The sequence below is a fragment of the Echinops telfairi genome, unplaced genomic scaffold (genome assembly GCF_000313985.2).
Source record: "Echinops telfairi isolate 266 unplaced genomic scaffold, ASM31398v2 ScPeMD7_22;HRSCAF=79, whole genome shotgun sequence".
Classification (NCBI taxonomy): Eukaryota; Metazoa; Chordata; class Mammalia; order Afrosoricida; family Tenrecidae; genus Echinops; species Echinops telfairi.
In genome coordinates, this window is record NW_022103919.1 from 7,931,265 (window position 1) to 7,944,704 (window position 13,440).

The 13,440-nt window shown below is 45.7% G+C and overlaps 1 protein-coding gene across 1 annotated transcript in view; it reads right to left on the minus strand.

Annotated features, from left to right (window-relative positions):
* DDX31 (DEAD-box helicase 31) overlaps positions 1-13,440 on the minus strand; it is an 84,872-nt gene that overhangs the window by 68,556 nt on the left and 2,876 nt on the right. The window contains exons 2-6 of the mRNA XM_013007403.3: positions 8,145-8,407; positions 7,963-8,038; positions 7,027-7,070; positions 6,175-6,245; positions 5,044-5,108 (exon numbers count right to left, since the gene is read on the minus strand). Of these exons, the coding sequence (XP_012862857.3) occupies positions 5,044-5,108; positions 6,175-6,245; positions 7,027-7,070; positions 7,963-8,038; positions 8,145-8,407 (519 nt within the window). The remainder of the gene's footprint in view (positions 1-5,043; positions 5,109-6,174; positions 6,246-7,026; positions 7,071-7,962; positions 8,039-8,144; positions 8,408-13,440) is intronic.

A 13,440-nucleotide genomic window follows, 5' to 3' on the forward strand; every position in this document is an offset into this window, starting at 1 on the left:
AACCCAACCAAACAAAAACAAATGAAAAAAACCCTCCCAAATAAAAGGGTTTCTATGCATACTCCTATCTGTTTGCTATGCAGAGCTTAGCCTGGAAGCATAAAAAAACCCCAAACACCCAAATCCAACTCCGCTGCCATTCAATTAATTCCATCTCAGATTTGACCCTGTACGACACAGCAGAACTGTTCACTGGGTTAGCAATCTGTGTTTGAAAATAACAATGGTAGAAAACAAAGTGGTTCCAACATGCCTTGCACAGTGACGGGGCTCGTACACAAGTAACTAATGAAGCACAACAATGTTAGTGAGGAAGCAAGGCTCAGATTTAACAGCAGATCCAATTACAAGTATGGTCTTCATGTTTTGCATTGGAAACATTTACCCACAAGGAGGGAAGGACTTGGGATTCAAACGAGAGTGCTCTGTATTCAATATCAACTCTGTGAGAGTACGCTGAAGCCTAGGCGGAGAACGGTAAACATGTTAGTACAACGGTATCTACGTGCCACTGTGTGACGTTAGGAGATTTTGACATTTCAAAAGGTGTTGCTACACAGAGAAGAAGAAAGAAAAATCAATTCCTCCCAGGGCAGAAGTGAGTGAAGAAAGATGGGGTGTGATGTTAGAAAAATCAGAGCCCAAACAGAAAAGCAGTCCATTCGTATTCCATCACCCAAGTAATTTAGGAACCTGCTGGGTGCCTTGAATTTGCTGCTCTCTCCAGATATGGTTTTTCCAGGTCAAATCGTTTTACAATGAAGCTCCAAGGAACCCTACTGAATGTTACTTGAAATAAGTGAACTAAACTGGGGCTTGGAAAACTGTCTCTCCAGAAATACAGCATCTTTCATAGAACAAGCTGCTACCTATAGTAAAAAAAAATTAAATGACAGCAAATAAAAAAACTACATGGCTTGTATAAGGGCTCTGAACATAAGCAAATCATAGCATCGCCTCTCAAACTAGCCACATGACCTTGTGGATGACGATGACAACTAACAGAGGGCACACACTAGAACCCCTAGGACACCAGCCAAGGCACCCTGGCTGCACCTCCCCACTCACTCTTGGGTTGATCCTGACTCAGTGACCCCACAGGGCAGAGTAGAACTGCCCCGTTAGGGTGTCTGAGACTACGTCGTTATGCTCATAGACAGCCTTCTATTTCTCCTGAAACACGACTGGTGGGTTGGACTACACAACCTGGCAGTTAGCAGTTCAGCCCAATGCTTAGCCCACTGAGCATCTAGGACTCCTTCCTGGAGGCACAGTCGTTAAATACTGAGCTGGGACGGAAAGGTCAGTGGTTTGAACACAGCAGCTGTTCCAAAGGAAAAAGTCGGTGGCAGTCTGCTGCTGTAAAGATTCCAGCCCTTGGGAGCCCTCTGCGGCAGTCTGGAATCCACTCTAAGGCAATGGGGTTGCGCTTTTTGGGATGGTTTGGATTCCAGTGCTCAACAATTGATATGCAGTGACTCATTAAATTCTGTTACTCTAGAACAGTGGTTCTCAACCTGTGGATCACGATCCCTTTGGGGGTCCAACGGCCCTTTCACAGGGTTCTCCTGGTTCATAACAGTAGCAAAATGACAGTTGTGATGTTGCTACAAAAATACTTTTATGATTTGGGGGGCACCACAACATTAGGAACTATATTAAAGGGCCACGGCATTAGGAAGGTTGAGAACCACTGCTCTAGAACATGGGTACCGCTATTATCCCTTTGTCACAGGGGTGGGCAGAGAGGCAGTGAGGGGTGAAAGCATTTGCCTAAAGTTACACACAGGACCAGGATTTGAGCAGTCACTCACTGCCCAGTCCATATTAAGGATATCATCTCATCTCCCTGCCTCACAGATCTGTGGAATGAGAGTTGGCTGGAATTCCAGATCTCATCCCAGCTCAAAAATTCCCACTCTCTCCAACTTTGTACGAAGAAGGAACCTCGACTAGCAAGAGAGCCTCCTGGAGTACCTAAGTGGATACAATTGTTTTTACTATGTTATTGTAATACTTTCTATTTGTTCATCTCTTAGGATGTACCACATACAATGGGAATCACTTTACATGGAATTATCTCAGTGTAAACTTAAAGTGCTCGATGGGAAAAAAATCACCGCCATTAACAAACACAGAATGCTTCATCACCCAGTGCGGAGAGAACTACTAGTAGTTTGGTAAGTCGCTTTCTAGTCTTCTTGTGCACACAGAGACTGCTACTGTTTATGAAACCGGATTACACACAGGGTTTTGTGACCTGCCCCCTTTCACATACCACCTGCTCAAGTTCACAAATAGTAAATAGAAAAAAGTGTAATTTTTAATGAGCTCTGCCACTTGGAAGGTCATGTGGAGTTTCTTTTATAACTCACTTAAAAAAACAAACAACCCCCCCCACCCTTTCATTTCTTTTAATTTCACATTTCAAAAGAAATCTGCACAGAGTATAAGGAATCCCCGTTTCTGGCTTTCCTGTATGTTAACCATTTTAAATAACTACAGTACAATCCTCAAAATGAGGGCATGAACACTGACTGCTATTGACAAACAGATCTTATTCGAAGTTGTAGCGGGCCCGTTAGTGTTTCCTTTCTGGATCAGGATTTGATCCAGGACATGACGCATTTACTTGCCGTCCCTCCTCTCATCTGGAAAAAGGCCTCATCTTTTCTCTGTCTTCCATGACTTGATACTTTCAAAAAAGCACTGAGGAATCCTTTTGAAGGTTGTCCCTCCACTTGAGTGTCCTACGGGTGAAGTTCATTTTGGGTGCTGCACTGCCCTTCTGAGTGGATCTTATCAGGGGTGCACAATGCTGATGCAGCTCAGTACTGGGGATGCCAACTAGGATCACGTGGCTGTGGCGGCGACAGCCAGGATCCACCATGAGAAAGCTACAAGCTTCCGCTCGGAAACTGCCAAGTGCCTTGTAGAAACACACTCGGAGACTACGTACAGTAGCCTGCTGTTCAGCATACTTTCATCCATTCATTTTAGCATCCGTGATTTTCACCTGAAGCAATCTTACCGTGGCACTTACCGAGTGGTGGCTCTGTAAGTGCAGCACTCTTGCATTTATTCCTTGGTGTCATACTCTACGGAAGTACTGTGTCCTCCCCACCCCCCGCATCTATTTGTACAGTTATTCTGATCAGTTTGGGCTCACTGATATTTATTATTCCATGGGTTGTAATCTATGTATCTGTGGCGCAAATAGATGCGCAGTTGGCTACTAACCAGAAGACTGGCAGTGGACGCCACACAGAAATACCCTGGAAGAAAGGCCTGGTGATGTAGTCCCAAAGATCCCAGCCAAGGAAAACCCTCCAGAGCTCAGCTTACTCAGAACATGCGTTGCCGTGAGTCGGCAATGACCACTGGTTGTGGTTCTTTGGCTTTACTGCTACTTACTTTGTCACACAAAGACCAGGAGGCTTCATCCAGCTCTCCTTCTGCACGTCGAAACTAAGCACGTCATCTACGCGCTCTTCCCATCTGTTTTGTGCACCCCCTCACTTCCCATTTCTGGCCTCCCATTTCCTCTCAACTGAAAAAAAAACCAAGTCTGTCTTAGTAAGATTATAGATTGGGGTTTGTGATGAGCCAAAGCCCACAAAACATGGCAAAGTGTAACCATCTCCCCGGGAATCCAAGGAACCCAGTTTGGGTTCCCTTCCCCCCACCCCCCACCCCACAGGAGCCAGTGGCTACATCTTTCTCCTCGGAGCAGCTGGTGGGTTTCAATCGACAACCTTGTGGTTAGCAGTCCAGCGCTGACCTGACAGTGCCACAAGGGCTCCTTTGTACACAGCACAGGTGACCACAATTAACCCTTGCCGTGAAACCACAGCACGGAGGGAGGAATTTGTCTCTGAATCAAATAGGACTCAAGTCCTGGGAGATCCACTGCCACCACGACTCAATGTGGATCTCAGCACGGTATGTTCCCTTCTCTTCCATTTTTCTTTTCGCAAAACTGGGATCCCTAGAATTTTGTGTATGTAGGGGTGGTTTAAGACCCAAGAAGATAACACAAGGAAAGCATTCACAATAGCACCTGACGTATTGGGGGCGGGGGGGCAGGGGGTGTAGTATTTTACAAATGCTCCCTGCTATACCTACTATGATGACTACAAAATATGTTTATTTTACTCTACTATGGGCAGTCTGTAGCGGCCTTCTAGCTGAGAAGCAACAAAGTCCACGTGGAAGAAGCACACCAGCCTGTGTGATCATGAGGGGTCAATGGGATCAGGTATCAGGCATCAAAGACCCAGAACAAAAAATGATATCAATGTGAATGAGGGGGAGTGCAGAGTGGAGACACAAAGCCCATCTGAAGACAACTGTACATCCCCTTACAGAAGGGTCACAAGGAAGAGACAAGCCAGTAAGGGTGCAGTACAGCACCATTGAAACATACAACTTTCCTCTAGTTCTTTAATGCTCCCCCCCCCCACTATCATGACCCCATTTCTGGCTAGACCAGAGCATATAAACAGGTACAGGTAAGAGTTGGAAACACAGGGAATCCAGGACAGATAAAGCCCTCAGGACCAATAACGAGGGTAGCGATAGAAGGAGGGGAAGGGGAAGGGGAAGGTGAGGGGAGAAAGGGGAACCGATCACAATGATCTACATAAAACCCCCTCCCAGGGGGATGGACAACAGAAAAGTGGGTGAAGGGAGACATCGGTCAGTGTAAGACATGAAAAAATAACAATAATTTATATATTATCAAGGGTTCATAAGGGAGAGAAAAAAAATGAGGAGCTGATACCAAGGGTTTCAGTAGAAAGAAAATGTTTTGAAAATGATGATGTCAACAAAGGCACACATGTTCTTGACACAATGGATGTATGTATGGACTGTGATAAGAGCCGTACAAGCCCCCAATAAAATGATTAAAAAATACATTAATAAAGGAATGAAAAGGAAGAACACAGTGTAAGTGAAAATAGTCTCTCAATCCCAGTGTAGGTCAGTTTGATGCTTGCTCGTGCACTATGAAGAGCAACAGAGAAAACACTTCCTACTCACCTGTATTTTTGTTTCCATTGCTTGAAGGGACTGGACGACAGGAATGCAGTAGGCAAGGGTTTTACCTTAAAAATAAAAGGTATGAAAGCCATTAAAATCCCACGTCCTACAGAAAAGCAAGAACCATACAGGGCACAGGTGTTCTCTTTAGGGAGAGAGTGCACCTCCAACGGCCATGCCAGGGGGAAGGGAGGGCACCTCACTCCACAACTATTCATCTGCTTCGCCACTCAGTTCTGCTCAAGTACAGCCAGACTGCTCCTTAGAAGCTAGGATGACAAGACTTATTGGGGCATGTTATCAGGAGGGACCAGCCCCGGGAGAAGGAACTCTTGCTTGGGAAAGTAGAGGGGCAGCGAAAAAGAGGCACGCTCTCAACAAGACGGATGGATACAGTGGCTGTAACAATTGTGAGGATGGCGCAGTGTCTTGTTCTGTTGTACACAGGGTCACTCTGAGTGGGAGCCGACGCGACACCACTTAACAAGAAAAGAAGCTTCCCGCCTCAGCACCTTTAGGTGTCATCTCACAAGGGAGGTGAAGGTGCATTTCCCATATCACACGGAAGTTCAACTTGAGCAGTGTGGGTAGACGTTAGATGAGCTTCAAGGCAACCAAAGGTCCTCTGCAAGGGCACTTAGGACCGGGAGCCAGTTGGTACCCTATAGTAGTCTTTAAAGACCAGGGAGAAATCCAAGATGACCCAAATTCAGGGTTTCTACTCCTCAGAATGGTGGACTAGTCAGGGGGATTTCCCATTAAGGTATCAGAGGACTAGAGCAATAAGTTCCGACTGGTCTGGAATACAGCAAAAACAGGTTTCTGTGTAAAAGCGGAGTGACTGGTGCTCAGTCACATCTGCCTATGATAGGCAGCTCTGGCCACAGATGGCAGGGCCTGGCAGAGGCCAGAAAAAGGCTCCCGAGAAAGACAGCAGAATGTGACCACTTCCTGACAGAGCCCATTAATCATCCCTGCCTTTCATTCCAGGGCAAATCCACTGCTCTAAGTGAAAGCAAGCAGTTTCCCTACCCCCAAATAAAACAAAGCAAACCCCCTATCCAACAACAGTTTACTCCACAGCCATTGACCTGGACACATGAGAAGGCAGAAAATTCAGTGAGCACTGACCTGAACCTGTCTGAGATCTCACAAGGGCGTCTCTGCCTTCCAGCAATGCAGGGATACTCTGCTTCTGCACACTTGGGCACCCAGAAGAAAGAACACTGATTTAGCTGTCACATGTTACACATCTATGTTTACCGGCATATAGTGTGTACAAAATGAAATCACCCCACTTTGATTTGTTTATCAATTACACTAAACATTCAAGAGCAGGTGCTAGGAATCATCTGATGACTACAAGTATTAAACCCCCCACAGAATTACTGGTGCTTAGCTGAAAATGCCGAGAGAAGCCTCATTTGGTGGTGAGGTGGGAGGAGGAGGATCCTTATTTTCTTCTTCAATATTCTCATTCTTTTTTTTTACTCAGAGAAGTAAAAGGCACCTATCATTATTAAAATGCACAGAAAAGTACAGCCACACCCTAATCTCATTTTCCATGTGTTATCATTGTTGATAAAGATTTTTAAATATTTTTTTTCACAGCATCTATTTCTAACCAAATAGTCTTTTTGGTTGATTCAAGTTCTTACCACTAAGAAATGACTTGCTAACATCTCCATTTTACCCACATTATTGTCAAGGAGGCATGGACGACCTTGCTCCAGACGCAGCGCATCATGGTTTAGCTTCGAGCCCAGAGCAGAAAGGTGTGGAAATACAGACCCTTCGTTAACTGGAGGAAATGGACAAACTGAGCAGCGACAGATAGGTTGGACCCTGGCTGGTCAATGGCAGCATCTGTTCCTAATGCCAAGGATCACATGTGCGCTGCCCTTCACAGACAATTCAACTTTCATCTGGTTATATGCACTTGAGCTCTAAGACAATTAAGATTAATTAGCCTGGAATTCTTACCTGGTCATGCTAGACATTTTCAAAACTGTGTTTATTGTAGAAATCTGAGAGAAGACAAAACAAAATATATTTTCTTTAACATGGTGGGGTGGTGGTGTATGTGTGTGTGTGGCAAAAGGAAACAAAAGGCAGAATATACTCGAATGAACCCAATTACCATGCTCACATGAAGTTCAAATCATCTTCAGTTCTCAACCAGGGTTGATGTGGCTCCCTCCCCACACCCTTAGGGACATGTGGCCCTGCCTAGAGACATTTTGGGTTGTCACAGTGAGGGGTGCTACCGAAATCTAGTGGGTAGAAGCCAAGGATATTGTTACATGTCCTACAGTGCCCAGGGCAGCCCCTACAACAAAGAGTTATCCAGCCCCAAATATCTGTCGTGCTGCTCAAACCTGTGTGCGAGGAAGCAAACTCCGTAAAAAAGAAGGGGCAGGTCAATCGTGACTGCATGTGCAATGGAGATCAAGACTATCTAAGGGTGAATGTATTTGTCACCCCTTACTCATAAGTAGTCTGGAAACCCATTAAAAAAATAACAAGGTGTTAGTTCATTTGCAAGAAATTCCTGTTAAAATGGTCTCCTTTTCCCTTAACATCAAGAAGCCAGTTCAGCCCCCTCTCCTATGGCCACGGCGGCATCCACTACCAGAATGGTCTCACTGCCACATCTCACAGACAAGGAAGCTACCTGAAGTCCCAGTCCCAAAGGGGTCTTTAGTTCTTAAAGGGGAAAATACAAAATGTTGGGAGGCAGTACACAATTATCCTAGCAAATGGCATTGTCCTAGAAGGGTAGCCTATCAAACAGAATCCTCTGGGGCGCTTGGAGCAGAAACAATCCCTTTCTCTTCCTAGAACTACCCTTTCACAGACATTCTGAATGAATAAACCTACCCCCACCCCCCGACATATCAAGCCCTGCAAGGTACTTACTAGATGTGGATGGAGGTCCAGTTCATGAAAAGCATCGGAAGTAAACACCTTCTCTCGTGCCTGCTTTACTGCAGGTCTGCAGAGGACGGACAAAACCCAGTCATCAGTTCCAACATACCAAGACCACGGCAGAACACACTGGACTCCGTTTAGTCCAGCAGGCCAGCCGAATATAGACATACCTGTGGAGTTCTGGAATCTCAGGATTGTTCTTAAACAGCGATGAAGTCTTAACACACGGTTTCTCCTCCTGGTTCCCACTCCCGATGCCAGCCGAGTACTTCTTTGGAGAAGCTGTTTTCTGTACCTTCCCCTGAAGAGTCCTTTGAGTTTCTGGGACACTAGTTTTCTTGGCTGCGAACAATGGTGCCTCACGCCTCTGTTTCACCGGAGGAGTCTCACCGGCTGTGGCTGCGTGGTATTTTCTTTTGGTCGCCTTTGCTTGCTGCATTGTTCCCCAAAGGAAAGATCAACAAGCGATGCATTAGTCCATGAAGACAGACCGCAGAGTGAAGCCTGACTGCCCACAGAATTGCATCTCTTCCTGCAGGGATCATTATGCCCCATATGTCAAGCAACAGTTTAGGGTTTGCAATCAGATTTTTTGACTCGGCACCACCACTGCCACCCGACCTACACACACACACACACACTCTCTCTCTCTCTCATCTCACTACACCTCACCCATTGTCTTAAATGCTAAAGTAACTAACCTCCCGGTGAGGATCCAGAATAGCGACATCTACTTGGGGGGTGAATGTTATAAGGAAATCTGTTTTAAGTCTGCACACTACGTCAATTCTGAGCCCTAGGAGTGCATTTGCGCAAGAACACAGGAGAGGAAGTGAATCCTTACTCTCTACCAACCACGCAAGCTGGGGCGTGCACGTGCAAGGGAAGAAGCCGGGGCTGCACGTCCTGCCGGTGCCCAGGGAGCGCAAGCCTTCATTACTGCTTGATCCCAGCGTGCTTGGATCCCTGTCATTCTCACCCTCAAGCTGCTCCTCCAGATTCAGATGATTTGGAGACAATTCCTACTCACAGTTCCAATTCCAAATGAGAATTCTGCTCCATCCATCACTTCTTTCACTCCCTCCAACTCTCCTTGCCTTTCAAGGCCCCATCTGATCACTGACGACAGGCTAGCAAACCCCGACCCACTGCCTTCAAGTTGATTCCGACGCATGTAGGGCAGAGTGGAACTGGTCCACCGGGTTCACAGATGCAGACTGACACCACCGTCTCCACAGAGGGGCTGCAGAGTGGAGTGTCTAACAGGTTATGATACAAGATATTTTCCTGCCCGTTGCGTAGGCCTAGTCACATGAATGTGGTTCAACACAGGATGTGCACACTCCCCCTGGAAGAAATATCAGATTCCTCCATCTTCTGTGACTTTCTCTTCCTAATCACATAAAAACATACAAATCTCCCTAAGTAGTCTGCGTTTGGGATTCTGAAGTTTTGATTTCTCTTGGAACCTCTAGGCTTCTGTTTAAACACTGGCTTGCTTTCGCCATGACTGTCAACCTCACCTTCTACCACCCACAAGAGTTCGTGGTTTCTGGCGACCATAGGGCGACCTATTACTTTATAAGTAATTCCAGAAATACAACTTCAAATATCTAATATTAACAGTCAGTACTGGCCTACTTTCCCCCACAAATTTGTATTTACACAGTGACATGTTAGAGAATTTAAGACTAATGGAAGAGATGAAGTCCAGTTTCATGCCTATTGATTCATGTGCAAGGCGGTATGGGAGGGGCAGACTCAGTGACCACAGCAGGAAGAAGGAGCCCTCGTGCTCTTTCCTTGTGGCCCAGTGGTTGCAAACTGGGCTGCTAACCACAGGAGCTTGAAATCTCTAGCTGCTCCACGGAAGATGAGGCTTTCTACTCCAGCAGAGTCACAATCTTGCAAACCCACAGCGGCAGCTCTACACTGCCCTATTGAGTCACTCTGCGTCAGAACGGACTCGATGGCACTGAGTGGTGTGAAAGAACCACAGAGTCGGACAAGGCCCTCCCACCAAGCGCAAGAAGCCCAGCTGGAGGGTCCCTGCCAGGAGGTCTTGTAGCCTCCGGCTGCACACCTTCTCCTGGGCACTCTATTAGGAGGCAGCCCCTAGAAGTGGTCAGGACACCGTTTCTGATATTCAAACCAGAGCTGCTTCTCTGAACACCCACTACTCTTCAGGTTTGCACATAACAATCCTCCACATACTATACAATCCATTTAAAAAGTATTTGGATTCTATATTCCAAATATGATACAAACTTCACGTCTCTTTCCATGCTCACGTCTCTGAAAAGGCCAGTACTAAGTCAAGCACGTCAGAGAGGCTTACTATTGCTGAGGCTAAAATCCAAAGTCTGCAACATGATCTCTTAAGTCTTCTAGAATTTGGCCTCTGTCCGGTCTACCAAACTCTGCTTTGCTCTTTGCCCCCTGTTCGTCCTTAAATTCCTGTTATGCAGGAATTTAGGGCCTGTGCACACACACTTCCCACACCATGTCCTCAAATTCCCCGTGGCGGGCGAACTTATTCCCTGTAGCATTCTCAGATGAATCTTTCCTGACCTCTTTCCACCCAATCACGCCAAGGTCCCTTGCTTTGAGCTCTCCTGGAACCTTATTTTCCGAGCAACACTCGGCTTGATAAAAAGCACCGTGCGTACTTCATTGTTCGGCGGCTGTCTTCCCCATGAGACCAACTCTAAACAGGCAAGTACTGGCTAAACACCACACAAAGTCCCTGCACTGATCCATGTCTGGCACAAGTCAACACTCAAGAAATATTTGTAAGATGACGGAGAGATACGCGCAATGGAATTATCGATCTGGATGCTACTCTACTGCACGCTAGCTCCCCCTCAATATCTGCAACCTATTAATTAAAAAACCTGGTCGCTCCACAGTTGTCACATTGCTTGGTTCAGAAGATACAAAGCTCAAAGCTCAGCCAGGCCCTTGAGGAAGCCACAGGGCTGGGAAAGAGACAAAGGTGTAAAAACAGGAATCAAAACCTGTTTGTAATATAGAAGAGGTACGCACCAAGGGTTATGGGAACACAGAAGAAAAACTAGTATGGCCTACAACAGGAGAGAGGGGCAAGGAGTCACGGACTGCTTCCTATGGTGGCATTTGAGCAGAGAGGGAGCAAAACATAGCTGGATCTATCTTAAATATATATATATACTCACACACACAATACATATGTGCATGCATATTTAATAGTAGCGGGTCAACAAGAAGGATGGACACACTGGCTGTAAAAATGGGCTCAACAGGCTCAAAAGTAACAGAACAACTGAGAGGATGGTGCAGAGGGCCAGGCAGGGTTTTCTTCGGTTGTACTTGAATCAACTCGACAGCTCCCAACAGCAACATTAAACATCACCTGCACAGCATTCAGCAAGTCATTGCCCTCTGAGTGTGTTCCCGTCCTTGTAAAACGAGAGGGTTACAGCAATGCCATGCCTTTGATATGAACAACCCCCCAGTACTTACTATATATGGTAGGCCATATGCTAAGTACTTAGATGAAGTATTTCCTTTACTCTGTGCAGATGCTGGTATGTAGGAACACAGAATGTATCCAAGGTGTGTGTGGGGGAGAGGGGAGATGGGGCAGCTGTGGCTAGGTTTTCCCCAGATGATTCACCAGCTCAGGTTCCTGCTGTACCATTTACTAATTGTATCCTATGTGGCTCGAAAGCCCTGTGTGGAGTGCGATTCCTATTTGTTTTGTGTTTGCCCACTCACACTCTAGAGGGGTACGTATCAGAATTTTAGTCTGACTTACTCTTACTCCAAAATTCAGTCATCAAGTTCCTTCTGACTCACAGCAACCCTACAGGACTGGGTAGCTGCCCGTGTGGGTTTCCGAGCCTAAATCTTTACAAGAGTAGGGAGTCTCATCTTTCTCCTGTGGAGCGGCTGGTGGTTTTGAACTGCTGACCTTGTAACCCACTATGCCAACAGAATTTTTTCTTTCAGAGCAGTGGTTCTCAACCTTCCTAATGCTGTGACCCTATAATACAGTTCCTCATGTTGTGGTGACCCCCCCCCACATAAAATTATTTTCGTTGTTACTTCATCACTAAAATTTTGCTACTGTTAGGAATTGGGCGACCTCTGTGAAAGGACCCGCCGGTTGAGAACCGCTGCTGTAGTTACCCTAGGGTAAGGCAAAGTTGGGTGTGATGTGTTTTCAAATCTTTCCAAATTTTCAACAATAAATTTGTTAATCAAAAAGAATTTTAGAAAAAACACATCTATGTCCAGTGTTAACTAGTACAGTTCGTTATGTCAAAGACTTTTAAAATCCAGCATATTAGCCACTCACGCCAAGTCCAAGCTATTGGCAAATTTGATCGCATATTCATAATTTTCATTTACGACAATTATCAGGCTACTGCAGACATCTCTCATCACCTCGTTAATCAAGCTCTTTTGGAGCAGTGGTTCAAAGACTCCAGAATCCTCCACATTTATGACTTCGCCTACTCAACACAGTTTCAGTAAGTGCTTCCAATGTGTTTGTTAGGAAGCGTTGTATAAGCAACCCAATGACCTAACGAGAGAATGATTCTCCATGAAAACAGGGGCCAATACTACTTTTATTTTTTACTAATGCCATTTATGAAGAGCTCCTATGGGCAGTTCCTCTGTCCTAGGGTCACACTGGGTTGGAATGGGCTCAATGACAGTGGTTTGTTGGTTGGTTTTGGTTCATGGAACCTGATGGTGCAGGGGACTAGTGCTTGGCTATGAACGGAGATATCATGGGTCAGAATCCATCAGCGGCTACAGGAAAGACGTCATGATCTGTGTCCATAGACAGGGCAGTCTTAGAGGTCTTATTGGGAAGTGCTATTCTGCCTTACAGGGTCACAGTGAGTGCCCTGACAGCAATGGGTTTAGTTCTTTAAAGTTTTCTCTGGGCCCAGACAATGGATAACTCCAAAATCAAATTCCCTGCCATCGAGTTGGCAGTTTTGTCTTTTTTTTCCTTCATGGTTTTTAAAATTGATAAATAATTTTAATTGATTTTTTACTGAGTCTATTTTTTTAAAAAGCACTTTATTGGGGGCTCATACAACTCTTACCACAATCCATACACCCATCTATTGTGTCAAGCACATTTGTTGCCATCATTCTCAAAACATGTGCTTTCTACTTGAGCCCTTGGTATCAGCTCATTTTTCCCCTTCCTCCCCAACCCCCTCCCTTATGAACCCTTGATAATTTATAAATTATCATTATTTTGTCATATCTTACACTGTTGAATGTCTCCCTTCACCCACTTTCTGTTGTCCCTCCCCCAGGGAGGGGGTTATATGTAGATCCTTGTAATTGGTTTCCCCTTTCTACTCCATCTTCCCTCTACCCTCCCGGTATCACCACTCTCACCACTGGTCCTCAGGGGTTCATCTGTCCTGGATTCCCTGTGTTTCCAGTTCCTATCTGTAC